The sequence below is a fragment of the Leucoraja erinacea genome, chromosome 42, assembly GCF_028641065.1.
Source record: "Leucoraja erinacea ecotype New England chromosome 42, Leri_hhj_1, whole genome shotgun sequence".
Taxonomy (NCBI): domain Eukaryota; kingdom Metazoa; phylum Chordata; class Chondrichthyes; order Rajiformes; family Rajidae; genus Leucoraja; species Leucoraja erinaceus.
The window spans coordinates 1,667,100-1,685,503 of record NC_073418.1 but is presented as its reverse complement, the minus strand read 5'-3'; the positions used below and the strand labels follow the sequence as shown (position 1 = coordinate 1,685,503).

Genomic DNA, 18,404 nt, shown 5'->3' with positions numbered 1-18,404 from the left:
ATGTTTAAACCACCACCTCGAATTCTCTGACACATTTTTGCAATTAGTAGAAATGAAAGTGAGATGATACATCGATTACACGACGGTTCTGCCGAAATAAATTAACACATTTCCACCTACTAATAATGTAACACTTGAATATGAATTTGCAAGTGAAATTGACATGTTTGGAGTGGTCTCAGTCAAGGTCTTAGTCAATGGACACAATACATTTCAGTGGCCTTTCCATACATGTTTAACATTTCTTCGGACTTGACCCCCGCCTGTAAACCTAAAGTAATTTATTTTCACCCCAAATGGTAAATTACTATTACTTATTCGATTATTATATTATTCTATACATTATTCGTTTTCAGTCTCCCGTTGCGACCTCACATTTAAATCGCAGTCAAAGACGAGTAGTTGTAACGGCACAAAACAGTTAAATAAATGTGTGCATACCTAAATTTCCACGAACTTTCTCCAAATCTAAAGTAAACAAAAGCAATTTATATTAAGGTCAGAACAAATTGCTGTCTGAAGTTAATCAAAATTGGTCCAGGAAATAATAGCTGTCAAATTTACCAACTCGAGTGACATCAATCCAGAACATTGCATTATGACGTACGGTGAATCCAAATATCTTATAGAGGTGGATTAAATCATTAGAGGAATAGATCGGGTAGAGGCACAGAGTCTCTTGCCCAGAGTTGGTGAATTAAAGACCAGAGGCCAGGGTTTTAAGGAGTAGGGGAAAAGATTTATTAGGAATCTGAGGAGTAACCCTTTTTCACTGTTGAGGCCAGTTCATTGGCTATATTTAAGAGGGAGTTAGATGTGGCCCTTGTGGCCAAGGGGATCAGAGGGTATGGAGAGAAGGCAGGTACGGGATACTGAGTTGGATGATCAGCCATGATCATATTGAATGGCGGTGCAGGCTCGAAGGGCCGAATGGCCTAATCCTGCACCTAATGTCTATGTTTCCATGTTTCTATGTTTCACACGTAGGGGGGTGGATGTATGGAAGAAGCTGCCAAAGGAGGTAGCTGAGGCTTGGACTATCCCAATGTTCAAGACACAGTTAGATAGGTGGATGGATAGGGCAGGTTTGGAGGGATATGGACCAACCGCGGGCAGTTGGGACTAGTGAGGTTGGGACATGTTGGCCGGTGTGGGGGTTGGGCAGTACGCCAGACCTCATAGTGTCACAACGTGACGGATTAGTTTAGTTTAGTTGAATTTATTGTTCCGAGACAGATTGAGAGCCTGTTGTTGCGCGATAAAGAGTCAGCGCAAAGACTATACAGTATTACAATCGAGGCATCCGCAGTGTGCAACTACACGATAAAATGAATAACGTTTCGTGTAAGATAAATTCCCGTAAAGTCCGATTAAATATGGTCCGAGGGTCTCAATTGAGGTCAATAATAGCTCAGAGCCGTGTTGAAAGTATGGTTAAATAGCCCGATTACAGCTGCGAAGAAACTGTCCCTGAATCTGGAGGTGTGCGTTTTCACACTTCCACACCCGTGGCCTGATGGGATAGGGGACAAGAGGGAGTGAGGTGGACGAGGTAAAGCTGGACCCAAAGCAAGCCCCACATCCTACGACGTCCACGCTGACCAAGTCCAGAACGAGGGGTCACAGTTTAAGGATAAAAGGGAAGTCTTTTAGGACCGAGATGAGAAAATCATTTTTTACACAGAGAATGGTGAATCTGTGGAATTATCTGCCTCAGAAGGTAGTTGAGGCCAGTTCATTGGCTATATTTAAGAGGGAGTTAGATGTGGCCCTTGTGACTAAAGGGATCAGGGGGTATGGAGAGAAGGCAGGGATGGGATACTGAGTTGCATGATCAGCCATGATCATATCGAATGGCGGTGCAGGCTCGAAGGGCCGAATGGCCTACTCCTGCACCTATGTTTCTATGTTTCTAAGTTGGCATACATGGCTGGTCCTATTTGCCTGCATATTTTCATTGCCTTGTAAACCGTTCCTGTGCATAGATCTGTCGAAGTGTACGCTACTATTTCTTGCTGTGGTAAGCCATCGTGAGCTCACGGATGCATTTTGCGCTCTGCCAGGAACGACTTTATCAAATCGATGGAGCATGGTCACCTGCCCAGAATATGAAAGAGCGATGCGGTTAGATAGATAGCCTACACTTTGTGTTGTCTGCTTACAAGTTCAATGGTTGACGTAAACTTGTAAGGATCCAGGTGCAACGCCGTAGGAAATAATTATTTGATAAATATACGCATATCGGGCTAATATCAATCGATGGAATTATACACATCCTTTCACCATTGACTTAGAGCCGTACAGTAAACATCATGAAAACATGCCCTTCCACCCAATTGGTCCACGCCGACTAAACCAGTTTGCATTGAGACTGCAAGGTAGCGAAAAACAACATAACCGTTTCAGCCAATCAATATTTCTTGATATCCAATTTTAGAACTAACTAGACCAAGTACAGACCCGTCGGGTCTGTTCCCCCAAAGTGCGGTTGTGGGGAAGGGGGGGAGGCGGCATGCAGCGTCACACACTAACTACCCCCCCCCCCCCCCCCCCCCCCCCCCCGCCCGCATCTCGCTAATGGAGGGGAGGAGGGGAGAGAGAGGGGAGAGAGAGAGAGAGAGAGAGAGAGAGGGGGGGAGAGGGGGGGGGGGGGGGGGGGGGGGGGAGGGAGGGTGGGGGGGAGGGTGGGGGAGGGAATGGGGTAGAGGTGTGGGTGGAGGGAGGGGGGTTTAGGGGAAGGGAGGGGGGGGGATGGGAAGAGATGTAGAAAAAGAGAGGAGAGAGTGGGGGGTGGAGGGGGGAATATAGATAATAGCATTGCGGAGGAGAAATTAGATACCGGATCAGCAACTGACCTGCAGTAACGTTCGAAGGAAAGTGAATATCAATTATTGTCTCCTCGGTCAGGCATGAGGTTAGTTCTTTTTGAATGAGGTAAACACAACAAAAATAGACGATCTGCCATGGATTTCCAAAAAAAAAACAACTCCGCCCCATGTAAGAAATCTTATTTTTTCCACCAATGTGCTTTAAATTTAAATCAATATATACATCTTTGCAGTAATAACTACCTTTGACTTGAGCGACTTTGTTAACTGAAAAAAAACAAATCTAATTAATCCTAATGGTGTATATTGTGGGATATTCAATATCCATATACACGGTAAGATGGCGCGGAGTGCCCAATTACTGTGTAATTTATGACTTGTTCTAAACAGGTGAAGGACCGAGCTTTTATTGCCCTCTTTCCCGTCCTTCATATACCCTTCCATCCATATCCCTCACTCCGGCTTTATTCTTTACTCCTCTCCTTCGTTAATGCCACCATATTCTCTATTTTTGGCTCTTTATTTTAGCAGCTGCTCATCTCCTGCGCGTATTATCCCTCTCAGCTGTATCTACCTAGGAGTTTCCAGGCTTTGACCCATCTCTCGCCCACACGTAGCAAGCTGTCCCGCAGTTCAATGCGGTCCCTAGAACATCTAAAACATACTGCGAGTTCTTCTCGGGATAAAGGAATCCATGCAACTCATTGAGTTAAAAAGACAGACTGATAGGAGAGGAGCACCGTATTCTTTTCTGGGGATTCTCCAGGGAAAACATCCTTCATTACAAACGCGGAGTGCTCGAAAACTAAATTTCGCTTAAACATTTGAAAACTTTCTCTATTGAAATGTTGTTCCCAATACAGGAAAGTGAAATATAAGAAACTAAAAATAGTTTGATGTTGAAAAAAGGCGAATGCTTTCACCCGAGACCTTGTGAAACATTGCACAAAATGGTCGGATAATCAAAATGATCACAATATTCTCAAGAGAATATTTTTTTTTTTTGTGTGATTTATGATTAAACTCAGGCCATGGAGAGAAGAATGCCCGTTCATTTTTAATATACACGTAGAGCTGAGAGAAAACGATAAAGAAAAACTTCCACGTGTTTACCTGTGATTAGTTACGCATCGTGCGGTGACAAGAGAGGTAGCATTTTACCAAGCATACATAACGTCCAGAGACCAATCTAAAGTTGCATACACTCGACTAAATTGAATATTGGACCCTCTTTTCAACGACTGTGTGTATATTTTGACAGATGTATAACGACTCCTTTTATCATCAAATATAGCGCACGTTAAAAGAAAGTAAGATAAGAACAATTGATACGTTACTGAATTGTATGCGGAGGACATCATTCGCTAAAATAAAACACATACAAAAAGTGATTATCAGTTCTAATTAAGTCGAATATGGCAGTTGAGCATTTTTTTTATAAGGGAAGACATTTGTTTTGTCGATCAAGCAGAGATAGTCATTGCGGTCAAATAGTCATTGCGGATAATGCTGAACTGAGAATCAGCTAGGTGTTGGACTGACTATCCTTGTTACCCCACTTCACACAACAAGCCTTTCGACTGTAAACATTTACCGAGCCTGTGTTGCTATCACCCGAACATTTGACTACCTTTCCAGTGAAGCACCGTGCGCCTCCTCGTCACCTGTGCCTCGACCATAGGCTACGCGTGTGGGAAGGGAAGTCCATTCTGCCAGCTTCTCCAAGCATCTTTAAATGGCATGAACATTAAGTTCGCAAATTTCACAGACATTTCCTTGATTACAGTATAATAATTGGTAAAAATTGATATTAACATTTTGGAAAAACCCAACAAACCCCACAATCAAGATGTGGATTATGGAGATGTCGGAGACCGTACATTTGGAAAAAAAATAGATATTTCTTAATTGACAAACCAGAATTATTCATTAGAATATGGTTTCCATTTATAGATTACTTGAAGGGGTAGATCGGACCGGCACGGGGGCCGAACTGAAGCCTGAACCCAGGACTAGATGATATAGTTATGTTCTCTGACCTACTGACCTATCTCCCAAGTTGTATTATTGATAGTTTATTCTATCTTTCTAATTTCTTTCTTTCTTTCTTTCTTTCTTAATTTTTTCTATCTATAAATATAAATAAATAATTAGAGGCAATGTTAATAGGTAACCGATAAAGGAGGATCCCAGCTACTTTGGTAACTGGGTCCCTGGAAACCTGGATACTTAATATGTAACCGTTAAACAAAGTCTGTACTGGTTTGGATTATGATATGCGGATGCCTCAAATAAAAATATATAAAAAAATACATCGCAAATTTCAAATAATCCCCTCCGTATATGCTCCGCCTTTTACATGCCGAGCCCTGCCCTACACAAAAACTGGTTCCCTGTGCTCATCATCCGCATCCATTTGTCTCCATGTACAATCAGCAAGCCTTCAACTAGCATTTCGTTTCGCTGTATGCTGTCAATTTTTCCGATTATCTCTGATTCATAATGCTGGGCATCGAACTCGAACTGGAACATTTGCTTAAACTCCCTGCACTCACCTCGATATTTCCTTGGAATTCAATACAATAATCCGCAGAAGAAAATCAACGAACATAGATGTAAATAGATTTTGGATAATGAAGAGGATTTCCAAAGTCTACAGAGTGATTTAGGTCATTTGGAAAAATGGGCTGAAAGATGGCAGATGGAGTTTAATGCTGATAAATGTGAGGTGCTACACCTTGGCAGGACAAATCAAAATAGGACGTACATGGTAAATGGTAGGGAATTGAAGAATACAGTTGAACAGAGGGATCTGGGAATAACCGTGCAAAGTTCCTTGAAGGTGGAATCTCATATAGATAGGGTGGTAAAGAAAGCTGTTGGTATGCTAGCCTTTATAAATCAGAGCATTGAGTATAGAACCTGGGATGTAATGTTAAAATTGTACAAGGCATTGGTGAGACCAAATCTGGAGTATTGTGTACAATTGTGGTCGCCCAATTATAGGAAGGATGTCAACAAAATAGAGAGAGTACAGAGGAGATTTACTAGAATGTTGCCTGGGTTTCAACACCTAAGTTACAGAGATAGGTTGAATAAGTTAGGTCTTTATTCTCTGGAGCGCAGAAGGTTAAGGGGGGACTTGATAGAGGTCTTTAAAATGATGAGAGGGATAGCCAGAGTTGATGTGGACAAGCTTTTCCCTTTGAGAATAGGGAAGATTCAAACAAGAGGACATGACTTCAGAATTAAGGGACAGACGTTTAGAGGTAACATGAGGGGGAACTTCTTTACTCAGAGAGTGGTAGCGGTATGGAATGAGCTTCCAGTGGAAGTGGTGTCGGCAGGTTCGTTGGTATCATTTAAAAATAAATTGGATAGGCATGTGGATGAGAAGGGAATGGAGGGTTATGGTATGAGTGCAGGCAGGTGGGTCTAAGGGAAAAAAAGTTGTTCGGCACGGACTTGTAGGGCCGAGATGGCCTGTTTCCGTGCTGTAATTCTTATATGGTTATATGGTTACATGGTTAAATACGTGGCGGACGCCTGTCAGGCAGACCCCATTGGAATACGTATCGATGCAAGTGAACAGAACGAAGTAATAATTCCAACAGTTTGTGCCTGTTCCTATTGCCATGCTGCAGCTCTTACCTGGCGCAGCAAGATTTCTCCGAGTTCTCAGCGCATCTGTAAATAGAGTTAAATATACCCATGTTACTCACTTCCATATAGAATCGTGCTTTTTCTCCTATCCGGTCTCCTTAAAGCATCAGTGTTATTTACTTCAAAGGCGATGTATCACAACTTATGCAACAAGGAATACACATTCATTTATTCCCTCGGTAGTAGGACCTTCACTTTTGTGTCTTTAAAGCGACATTCAAAAATGGTGGAATGTGAAAAGATAGATCAAGCGAAATATATATATATATTGCCCATTATTATAATGTTGCTTTCACTATTAAAATAACATAGATGTTTAATCTAGAAATGGAAATTATCTGAAAAAAATCTTAAGTGATGTCGGTCTATAAGCGGAGAGCCCTTCTAGCCAACAATGGCTCGCTGTTAATTCAGAGTGAAAATATCTGTGTTCATTTCGATAGTCCTGGGGCGCTCTCACTTGATACGGCCAACATTTTAGCATGGGAACGAACATTTAAATATAATCGAAATCAGTTGATGTTAAAGGCTTGAAATTTTATTTTGGAATGCGAAGCAGTTCTACGACAAGGTTGCAGCCTTTCGACGGGAATATTAAAAGCGATTTGCCATATCAAGTTGGGTACACTGATCGAAAATGCTTGCCAGTGTATAACGGTTAAATATATATATTTTATATTTTATGATCATAGTTATCGGAAATATCACACTAGGTATAGGAAACTGCGGAATCTGAAGCTAATATATCGTTCTATTATTCTAGAAACTGCTTCTGGAAGTTCCGGTAACCGTAATGGATTGTTCATTGACAGCCGCCGATGGTTATCTGAGTTATTGAGAGTTGAGACAATGCAAAACATAGAAACACCAATCAAGGTTCAAGATTCAAGATTCAAGAGAGTTTATTGTCATGTGCCCAAGATAGGACAATGAAATCTAGCAGGCATGAATACAGGACAGATCAGTGTGTCCATATACCATGATATAAATATAATCAATAAGATATTTTAAAAAAATGGATAGGTGGATATATACAGTCTGAAATAAGGCGCCTCTCTGTGACTCTCTGCGAAGTATATGCACGAGAAACACAAGAGAAGGCAGAGATTTAATCCCGATGATTATCCAACGCGCGAGATTATCTGAAATTACGATATTTATTCACAGTTAAAATTTAGAAATACATAGATTGTTTTAACTTTAAGGTGGGTCAGATTTAAGTGTTCATTTTTACCTTTATCTCGTTGTTTTAGGCTTTCTTCTATTGTGCAAAAATACATGTCACATGGTCAGTTTGAAAGTCGTTCGTCATTGTGAATGGGAGTACAGGTAAAGCTATCCTAATCAGGTGGACATGCGATAACCCTTGAATAAATTAATATATTTGATAAACTGTTCATTCTATACATTTCCAGCTTTGCAATATTTGAATGTCACTTAAGAATATTCAAGGAATAACAAAAGTAAGGCAAAGCAATGTCAGTATTGGCATTATTTTTTTACAAAACGGGAACCATTCCGGTTTAAAACAGACGTATGGCTTAATCTAATTTAAATTTCTCCCATCTTAATGCAAGGTTGTTACTCACGTGTCGCTTGCAAAGCTTGCTTCAAAGATGCTAGTTCTGTTAAATAATATTATAACATGTAAAACAATGTATGTTGCTTTCCTTGCTTTATGAATGGTTTAAGTTACCCACATAAATGTGTTTTCCCCACCTCAATGCACATACCTCTTTCTTTCTCATTGCAAGTGTCTTCTAAATGAGGGAAGGAATATTCGAAAAATAAATCATCCACCATTAGCGACTTGAGCAACCAAATTACAATTGTCTGATGGCCTAACTTGCAAAGACATATATTGAAATTAGAAATGAATAAGCAATGTGTGTCTGCAGAATGCATCAGGTTTTTAAAAATAATGCATAATGTGTTTAACGGATGATCAGCAGATAATAAAAGATATCCATCACCCATGAAGATGGTTTTTCTAATGTGACGTCTGCTGCGTAAAAAAACACTTCATCCGTCACGAAAGGAATAAATGGTCACAACTATGAAAGTGAATGGCGTGATTTTATTCTTGTACAATAACCATTATGCCCTTCAATTTACAGGCCAGCCTTTTCTTTTTTTTTAAATCAGCAAATGCTATTAATTCAGGTTATCGCTTCTTCCTCGTCTTCGAATGAAAAGCCACGATTTAATTGTCTTCGCCTATCGGTTGAAAACTAATGTTCCGTTTTGTTCATGAATATATCATATTATTCCTTTTTAACACTGTTCTCAATAAATGTTGGCGATATTACATAATGTCCTTTCATAGGCATTCCTCTGAAGTCAACTCCTGTCCACACAAAATTAACTGATAGCTACTATCAGTCTCCGGCAGTTCTAGCGATATAACGCGTTGCACGATTTGGGCGCAGGTGAACAAGGTTTTTTTTTTCCACTTCATCGGGTACCCTGCATTCCCGGACCCTTGCCAGGTAAGTAGGACTGATCAGGCGGTATTTCATATCTGTAAATATAAATCCGAGCAGTGGGGCCATATCCAAGGTTTTATGTGCCATTATATCTTCAACTATGGTCAAGTCCACGGCCGCATTTATTTTTACAAGATGATTCGCCGTGGCAATAGCTTAGACGGACGTGCCAAAAACTAACATGCATCATCCGATCACGAATTATAGATAATATGTTTGCACTGTAAATGAGAAAAAAAAAATAGGTAATCGTTTCTGTTTGTGACCCTACAGGTTCATTCCATGACTTGGTTGGAAGATTTTCACATTTTCCCTCCGCTGCGCGGGACGTGAGTATTTAATTGTATTCATCTCAGTGACATGACATAATAGCAGTCGTATTTCCAACGCTGGAAAGTTGTTTTTGCAGCTGATGAATGTAGAACTCTGTGTATTGGATCAGGAAAAAGGATCAGCAACTTCCAAATTAGACGAAGGAAAATTATTTTACCGTGTGATCTTTTTGATTTTCTTGCCGTGAAACGTGTCCAGGTGATCGACGATTTACTATAGGCGCGTCATTCATATAAGTTGCATTTTATCAGTAGAACATGTCCTCATCGATATTTACCGCTTTCTTTAACCGTATTTTTCAAAGTCCCTGTTACATGTTGGCTGTTTCGTTATTGAAACCATCCATGAAATTCTGTAGATTTTGAGTGGTGACCAGATTTTCGAGGGAATCAAACACAACTACATCGCATAGAAATTTAAGAAATTCAGAATATTTAGCCTGAAACCTTTCTGGGAGAAACAATCCATTGTTAAGGAATTTGTAACATGGCACCTGGAAAATAATAACTAGAGTTGATCTCAAAGGCTCGACGGGCCGAATGGTCTACTACTGCACCTATTTTCTATGTTTCTATGTTTCTATGTTTCTATGTTTCTATGTATATAATATGAAAATCATGACTGAGACATCTGTCAGAATTGACTGAACCTATCGGGAGAATTTGGTGTTTTTAGATTTTCAGAGGACGTTAAGTTGAATGTAAAACAAAATGAAGTCATGCAATGGTTGTAAAGATAGAACGTGGGGAGATGGTTTGATACCGATCGGGAGAAAACACTGATTTTCAGCAAAACCGTACCTCCTTCTATATAAATCAATGTGAGCCAATATGCAGCCACGGCAAATGAGTACGAAATGAAACGGCTGGTTGCGTTTCTTCGAAGAGGAATTGAGTGTAAAAGTACATACGTGTCACGTGAATTAAATGCATTGAAGTGTAATTTTAATAGCAACGGTCAATTGTTAACCAACTTATCAGTAAGGGATAATACGAGAAACCAAAAAATGCATTTTGAGACTTACAATATATATACAGTAGTGAAATGAAAACAAGAATCCTTTCTCACCCGAATACTTGAGCCTTTTTTTTAGTTGCTCCAGTTCTGGAAAGGAAGGCCAAAATTCTGTGGTATATACGCTTTGATGTAGTACTTCGACAGTATAATTATTGGATCCAGCCACACTCGGTTGTAATGGAGAAGGCGGATGTGATCGGTATCTGACCTACGGTTTTGTACAAAGCATGGATCTACGAATTGGGATTTTGTTGGTGGTTCATTGAATTTTTTGATTTATTGATTTGTGTAACATACAATTACATTGTTTACATGAGATAGAAATGCACAAAGTAACGTATTCTCCCTATATGTGTGTAATTGTTTAATTTTATTTCAGTTTTTATGTATTTGATTAGCATAAATACATTTGACAAACACCAATTCAAAAAATACCCGAGTGAGTTGAGAATTTGGTTTTTGGTTTCGATGCCTGCGACACTCATACATATAAACATAGAAACATAGAAAATAGGTGCAGGAGGAGGTCATTCGGCCCTTCGAGCCAGCACCGCCATTCATTGTGATCATGGCTGATCGTTCCCAATCAATAACCCGTGCCTGCCTTCTCCCCATATCCCTTGATTCCACTAGCCCGTAGAGCTCTATCTAACTCTCTCTTAAATCCATCCAGTGACTTGGCCTCCACTGCCCTCTGTGGCAGGGAATTCCATAAATTCGCAACTCTCAGGGAGAAAACGTTTTTCTCACCTCCGTCTTAAACGACCTCCCCTTCATTCTAAGACTGTGGCCGCTGGTTCTGTACTCGCCCAACATTGGGACCATTTTTCCTGCATCTAGCTTGTCCTGTCCTTTTATAATTTTATATGTTTCTATAAGATACCCTCTCATCCTTCTAAACTCAAGTGAATACAAGCCTAGTCTTTTCAATCTTTCCTCATATTACAGTCCCGCCACGCGCGTTGCCCCCTCTACCTTGCTGGCTGGCTATGGACCTGACCCCGGGACATTTTCGTGTGGCTAGTCAGAGATGTGAACCGGTTTCAAAATATTCATATGGTGGAAATCTATTTACACCACGCGGAGATAAAAACGGTGTCTTACACTAACTACGAACACCCGAAGCAAACGTGCAATAAAATATGTTTGAATAAAGGAATCGTCCAGTTCGTACAAGCACCGATACATAATAATAATCATAGACTCCCGAGTAACAAATTGATATTACATTGTTTAGGAGATTTGGTTGATAATAATGATGTAGTTACCTCTTTTCATATTTACTGTTTCTTTTCGTGAAATAAGTTAAGTAAAACAACACGTTATTAGCTATTTTGTTGTTGAGGTCTTTATCTTTTGTTACGTAAGATAATATTACAACGTTCCGAATACATTAACCTGACACTGAACACAACAAAGACAAAGGAGCTAATACTTGACTTCAGGAGGAAACGGGACGCAGACCCGGCCCGCTCTGCATACATGGGGCATGTGTGGAAAGGGTGCCGACTTAGAAATTCCAAGGAGTCATCATATCCGAGGACCTCTCCTGATCGGCCACCACCACTGCAACCGTCAAGAGAGCACAGCAGAGACTCCACTCCCTAAGAGTGCTCAGGAGGCACAGCACCAAGAAGAAGCTGCTGGTGGCCTTGTACCGGGCGACCATCGGGAGTCTGCTGACCTATTGCATTTCAGTGTGGTATGCAGGATACTCTGCTGCAGACAGGAAAGCGCCCCAGAGAGTGGTAAAATAGCAGTGAGAAATTGGGCTGAATGGCCTCGTTCTGTGTTATAGAAAAGAGGAAAAGCTGGGCATTGAAATCATCAAACAACTTGCAATAATGGTGATCAACGACTTCATTTAAAGTAATCCGAACCATTTAGCTCAGTTGAAGACGACGCGAAGCTGGTGGACAAAAATACGACGTGTACACCCTTATGCCCAGATTGGTTAAATCATATTTTAAGATGTTCGCTTCGCGGATATATTTATAACCTGTGTAGCTAAGACAATATAGAAAATGACATAAAAACATCCTACAACATTATCTCAAGCATAGAAACCCGGTGAATGTAAGATTGAGAATTGTGTCCAATGCAATGATTTATCGGGGGGGTTGATTATCAGAAAACAATTCATTTAAATTGAAAAAAAACGTAATCAGTAACACCTACCGTTGTCTTGATCTCTCCGTGATTTCTCTTTAAGAGCAAATTATTTGTTAATTACTGAACGCCATAAAATGACATGCCATGCGCAAAATTAGTTACACGAGTCGCTTTGTAGGAAGTATGGTGAGTGATTTTCGCATTTGATTTTATCATACAAATACGCGAAATTGAACTTAAATTCTATATTGACAATATTATTTTTTTTTCTGGTGAACATAATCAGTAAAAACGCACCGAGGATAATATGTTTAAAAAAGAAAGATATATTTGACTGGTGAGCGGGAACGATTGGCAATAAATTGCCGGAAGAAAAGGGAGTTTGATTTTTCAGCGCAGTTATTCTATGCACGGTAGAGTATTAAAGAAGACTTCACCTGCTTGTTCCAAAAAGACATTTAGTTTCTTGATTGCTGGTAAAAACAAAATAAAATGACATTCGTAAGAGCACGTGCTAAATATTTACAATTAAATTAATTTTCTTCAATTCAACTTATGAAAATGTTTATACTGAGAAAAGCGGGGTTCTAATTCCGCCAATTCAAAACTTTTTCCAAATATCTTCTATTTTTGACCTGCATAATATTCCTATTTTCAATACATTTTCCAATGCATGCACCCGTTCATCTTATTCTCTTAATATATCGACGAACATAAACATATGAAGCAACAATGAACCTTCAAAACCGTAAACACACATCATTCTGGACATAGTGATACTGCAGACACAGAGTAGCAATATACATTGTATTGTGTTTTAAACACACAGGAGACGTTTGGGAAACTCCAGCAACATTTCATTTAATGCAGAATATTATACGTAAAGCTGGCGTTTCGTTGAACAGTTTCGCTCAGACCGCCAAGGCTTACGCGATCTTCCGTTTGCTAAACACTTGAATTCCCCCATTTTCATTCTGACCTTTCTGCCCTGGGCCTGCTCCACTGTCAGAGTGAGGACTACCGCAGATTGGAGGAACAACGCCTCATATTTCGCTGGGGCAGCTTACAACGCATCGGGATGAAATCTAACTTCACGTAAAGCTTGCTTTCCTTTGATCTCATTCACGACCACGCTGGTTCTCCGACTGGTTTCACTGTCCTCCTGACTAATTTCACCGTTTGTATGCCTCGTTACCAGTTTCGCCTCAGCCACAATGAACCATTCCACATCTTGAGCTGCATCTGCTTTGATCTGTCGTTTTCCCACCTTGCCCTTCTATATCTCCAGTTTCCCTCAGACTGAAGAAGCGTCTCGACCCAAAGCGTCACCCATTGCTTCTCTCCGTGGATGCTGCTTGTCCCACGGGGTTACTCGGGCATTTTATGTCTATCCTCGGTGTGAACCAGCATCTGCAGCCTTCTTTTTCCGAGTTTGACTCGCAGTTGTGTGGAATAAGCCATTTTCCAACTACCAGCCCATGGAAAAATGCCATTCAGATCGCTTGCAAACAATTGAACGTTGCTTAGAACATCAATGTCGCTTCTGATTTTGATAGTTTGCTCAGAGCTTTAGAACCCCTATATCTGTTTTCCATCAACATTTTCCCAGTAAAAGACTCTACACTATTTATGGCAATAACCGAAAGAGAACGGCAGTCTGAAACTATTTATAGCAATAACAGAAAGTGAACGGCAGATTGCCCACCTATTTTTTAGTGTGGGTATGGGATCGTATGAAACAATGATACCGTATGAGTGCCGAACGTGTGCGTTATTTTCGCCCGACAAATCTCGAACATCGGAAGCGAAATTAGCACAAGGGGAAACATGGAAAAATGCCACGTGATGCGAAGATGTGGAATTAGTGCCCTCAATTATATCGAAAGTCGACTGACCAGCAACGAGAAGGAAATACATTTGTAGAGTTGCACGGACCCCTGGGACAGTGGACTGGACCGGATTACTGCGCGGAGGTCACAACTAATACATCAGTTGAGTCCCGCCCTCGCCATGTGCCATTTGATTGCATGCCACAAGGACTCTATGAATACTGAAGTTGCAAGCAAAATGAATTAAATCGTGTCAAGTACAGAAGATACTGACATCTAATCACCATAATATGTCCCGCGGATTTGACCATCTTTGAAATGTTTCATCTCTTGAGAATTATTCGAATCTGGAGTAGATGTTACCTCACCTGCATCCTTCTCAATGAGTTCACTCTCAGCTGAGGGAATATAGAATATGTTATATCTTAGCGCAAATATATTTACGTGAATACATTTAAGTTGTTAATGTTATTATTTGCTACATATGCAATGCACAAAGGGGCCGAAATAGGCTAGCAATGATGCATACGGAACGCCAAATAATTAGGTCAAAAAAGCTCATTTTAAAGCAGCCAACAATAGCACATTGTGGGCTCCACCTTTTCTTGGTCATCGGTGCGGGCTCTGATTTGTTCTATACCTTTTCATACCTCTAGTTTCCCTCTCTCACGAATCTCAGTCTGAAGATGGGTTGTGATCCGAAAGGTCACCTACTCCTTTTCTCCATACATCCTGCCTGATTGCTCCACCATTTTGTGTCTATCTTTATATCAACCTCTAAAAAAAAAGTGCGCCATTATTTAACAAACCAAAAGCATAGATTTTCAGCGTTTCAATTAAAAATGTATTCTCAACTATATATAATGTAACATCCCAGTGATAGTGCCACTTTAAATGTCTGTTCTTTTTAGTCATTAAGCATCTGTTCTCTTCATAAAATCCTTTCGAAATCGGATAGATAGATAGATAGATAGATAGATAGATAGATAGATATAGATAGATAGATAGATAGATAGATAGATAGATAGATAGATAGATAGATAGATAGATAGATAGATAGATAGATAGATGGATAAATGTATATATCTAGACAGACGGACAGACACAGACAGACAGACAGACAGACAGACAGACAGACAGACAGACAGACAGACAGCCAGACAGACAGACAGATAGACGATAGATAGATTCTTTACAATAAACTATAATGTTACAGTTTTAAAAACTAAACGATAATTACAATGAAATAATATAATATAGGATAATTAGTGCCAAGTTGCAAAAAAAAACACGATTAAAAACAGAATGGAGTAAACCAATCACAATACTGGAGTTAGCTTTTACCAATCAAAATTAACGCCCCTTCGTTTACCACAGTAATTCGCTTCATGACGATGGAGAAAATTATATACATTTATTTGTAGCAGATAGATAGATAGATAGATAGATAGATAGATAGATAGATAGATAGATAGATAGATAGATAGATAGATAGATAGATAGATAGATAGATAGATAGATAGATAGATAGATAGATAGATAGATAGATAGATAGATCGATAGATGTGTGCGTGGTCTAGCCGCACTTTACTACGGATCTTCCTCAATATATTGACGATAACTAATTTAATTACCGTACCCGTTTCTCTCTTCAGCAGCAGGCGTTCTGAAATAAATAGGTATTTAAAAATGAGCAATCAAAATTGAGTTATTTCGCTAATAAAAAAATGCCATATCGTACTGAATATTTCGATGCTTGTTACACTTATTTGCCATTTATGTTCGTTTTCCCGTTTCAGACGTTGTTCTTGTTTGACCCTCTTGAACAGCGCGCTTCTGTAGAAGGTTAGGGGTGCACCGTGTGCCTAGATGCTTTAAGGCTGAGTTCGCATTTCCAAAACATGCAAACATTCTAGTCCTTTGCGTTTTTTCTGCCAAAATTCTTTACAATAAACTATAATGTTACAGTTTTAAAAACTAAACGATAATTACAATGAAATAATATAATATAGGATAATTAGTGCCAAGTTGCAAAAACAACGATTAAAAACAGAATGGAGTAAACCAAACACAATACTGGAGTTAGCTTTTACCAATCAAAATTAACGCCCCTTCATTTACCACAGTAATTCGCTTCATGAAGATGGAGACAATTATATACATTTATTTGTAGCCTCTGTTCAGAATGAAACGTTAATCCTATTGGAAAGATTATGTGCTCAGTAGTTGAAGCGAGATTGGATGCTCCAATCTTGGCTGACCTGAAATACTTCATACATTTGCTTGTTATGAAGCCCACTTATGAAAACTTCGAGATGAAATTCCAAAAGTAGTTGTTATCTGTTGGCTTTTCGGGAAGCGAGTTGGTCTGCCACTTCTCTTGGCAGTTCATCTCCAGCTTTCGCATTTCTTAAATTACTTTCAGAGTTAATCTTGCAATTGGTGGAAAGATGAAGTGCTAACATTTTTCATGGCAGAGGTATTGCTTACGGCAGTTAAAACATCGAATGTTTTTGAACGCAACATCGTTTCCTTATTATCGTTGTCACTGGCAAATTACAAGTTTCCTTGAATTAATGTTCGGTGGAGTATACCTGCTTTACTTAAGCTTTCGTCCAGTACGGAGATTTCTGCAATGCAAAAACAGAATTCGAATATACATGTATATTTGCAATTGTTAATGTACTTGCATTAATTCGCAGGCATCTAAGAGCAGGATAATTTATCTTCGATTGTTATTGCTCGAGGTTGGGAAATCGTTGAATATTTTATTTGATTCCAGATACGATAGATGATATATGGGAGCTGCAAGTGGGCTGCAATTTACACCACCTGTCGGTGTCAAAACGAAAAGGCACAGCGTTGAAAGTCGGTGTGTCTTGGTGTAGATCAAATGGTCCTGATGTACAAAGCCAAGTGCAAGATTGATATCTACAAGTCATTGAGAGTCCAATCATTGAACAATGGTAATATATAATTCTCAGTCTGTGGTTGTCTCCGTGTTGAATTAAAAAAAATAGGGAAGAATATATTTGTTGGATGTGATGGAACTCACCGTTTTCTGCTAATGCGTGAATATAAACTTGAATTAAAATGTCGAACTGATCCCAAAAAATTGGAGCAACAGCGAATTTCCACAGTTACATCTTAGTGTAATTAATTTCAGGCGTCTTGAGCTTATTTTACCCGTGGCTTATTGAAGGTGAAATCTTCAGTTGAGGGGATTTCACGAGGTTAAATCGAGAATACACAATATATTTTGAAATATGTTTTCCTTTCTCCTGCGGATTTCGATACAATATTGCATCCTAGTTGAGAAAAAAGTCACGTCAAGTCAATTCAAGTTTATTCGTCACATACACATACGAGATGTGCAGTGAAATGAAAAGTGGCAATGCTCGCGGACTTTGTTCAAAAAGACAAACAAACAAACAACCAAACAAACTACAAACAGAATGTAACAAAATCACATATTCTTAACAGGATAACAAAAATAGATCTTCTGCATTGCCCTATCGTGAAATAAATCGTGATTGATATATATAATTTGTATATTGTCCTGAAATTTTAGACTACATTATATAATTGTGCTATCTTAATCAGCATAGTTGAATATCTTATTTTGTCTCTACCTTTGTCGGAAATCCCAGGTTCGGACGTGCCTCTCCCTGAAGCAGAAAAATGAATATATATAAGATGCAATAGAAAAGGGAAATGTGAATGAATGTTAGCAGGAATTGACTAATAGTACCAAAGAGATCGAGGAGAAATGTGCAGCAAGAACACGGCCTTGCTTGATGTCGCTTTGTTCTGAGGTTAAATGGCCAGCTAGAAATCATGGCAGGTATGCCTTCATGTAGCCAGATTGGAAAGTAAATATAATTTTGAGGCCAGTCACGTTCACGCTCTGCCCGCATACCATCTCTCCAGATGAATTCGAGGTCGTTCTTCATATCATCAAATGACATGCTCAATTTTTATTGTATTCTGTACTTGTTCATGCAAGTTCCATGTCGTCAGCGAACTCCATACTGAAATTAGGTAGCGGAATTTCGCCAACACTAAGGAAGAATTCGCGAACGACTGCTCTGATCACGTGACTAAATGACAAATAAAATGACAACCGGTAGGCGACG

At 39.5% G+C, this 18,404-nt stretch overlaps 1 protein-coding gene across 1 annotated transcript in view; it reads right to left on the bottom strand.

The window, feature by feature from the left end:
* Positions 1–17,932, bottom strand: part of LOC129714820 (early endosome antigen 1-like) — a 55,558-nt gene extending 37,626 nt beyond the window's left edge. Inside the window, exons 1-15 of the mRNA XM_055664662.1 lie at positions 17,901–17,932; positions 16,863–16,898; positions 15,908–15,934; positions 14,637–14,666; positions 12,877–12,912; positions 12,506–12,532; positions 11,596–11,616; positions 10,379–10,414; positions 8,225–8,251; positions 8,081–8,116; positions 7,726–7,752; positions 6,480–6,515; positions 4,166–4,192; positions 3,072–3,095; positions 442–468 (exon numbers count right to left, since the gene is read on the bottom strand). Of these exons, the coding sequence (XP_055520637.1) occupies positions 442–468; positions 3,072–3,095; positions 4,166–4,192; positions 6,480–6,515; positions 7,726–7,752; positions 8,081–8,116; positions 8,225–8,251; positions 10,379–10,414; positions 11,596–11,605 (250 nt within the window). The 5' untranslated portion in view covers positions 11,606–11,616; positions 12,506–12,532; positions 12,877–12,912; ... (2 more) ...; positions 16,863–16,898; positions 17,901–17,932. The remainder of the gene's footprint in view (positions 1–441; positions 469–3,071; positions 3,096–4,165; positions 4,193–6,479; positions 6,516–7,725; positions 7,753–8,080; positions 8,117–8,224; positions 8,252–10,378; positions 10,415–11,595; positions 11,617–12,505; positions 12,533–12,876; positions 12,913–14,636; positions 14,667–15,907; positions 15,935–16,862; positions 16,899–17,900) is intronic.
* Positions 17,933–18,404: the final 472 nt, after the last annotated feature.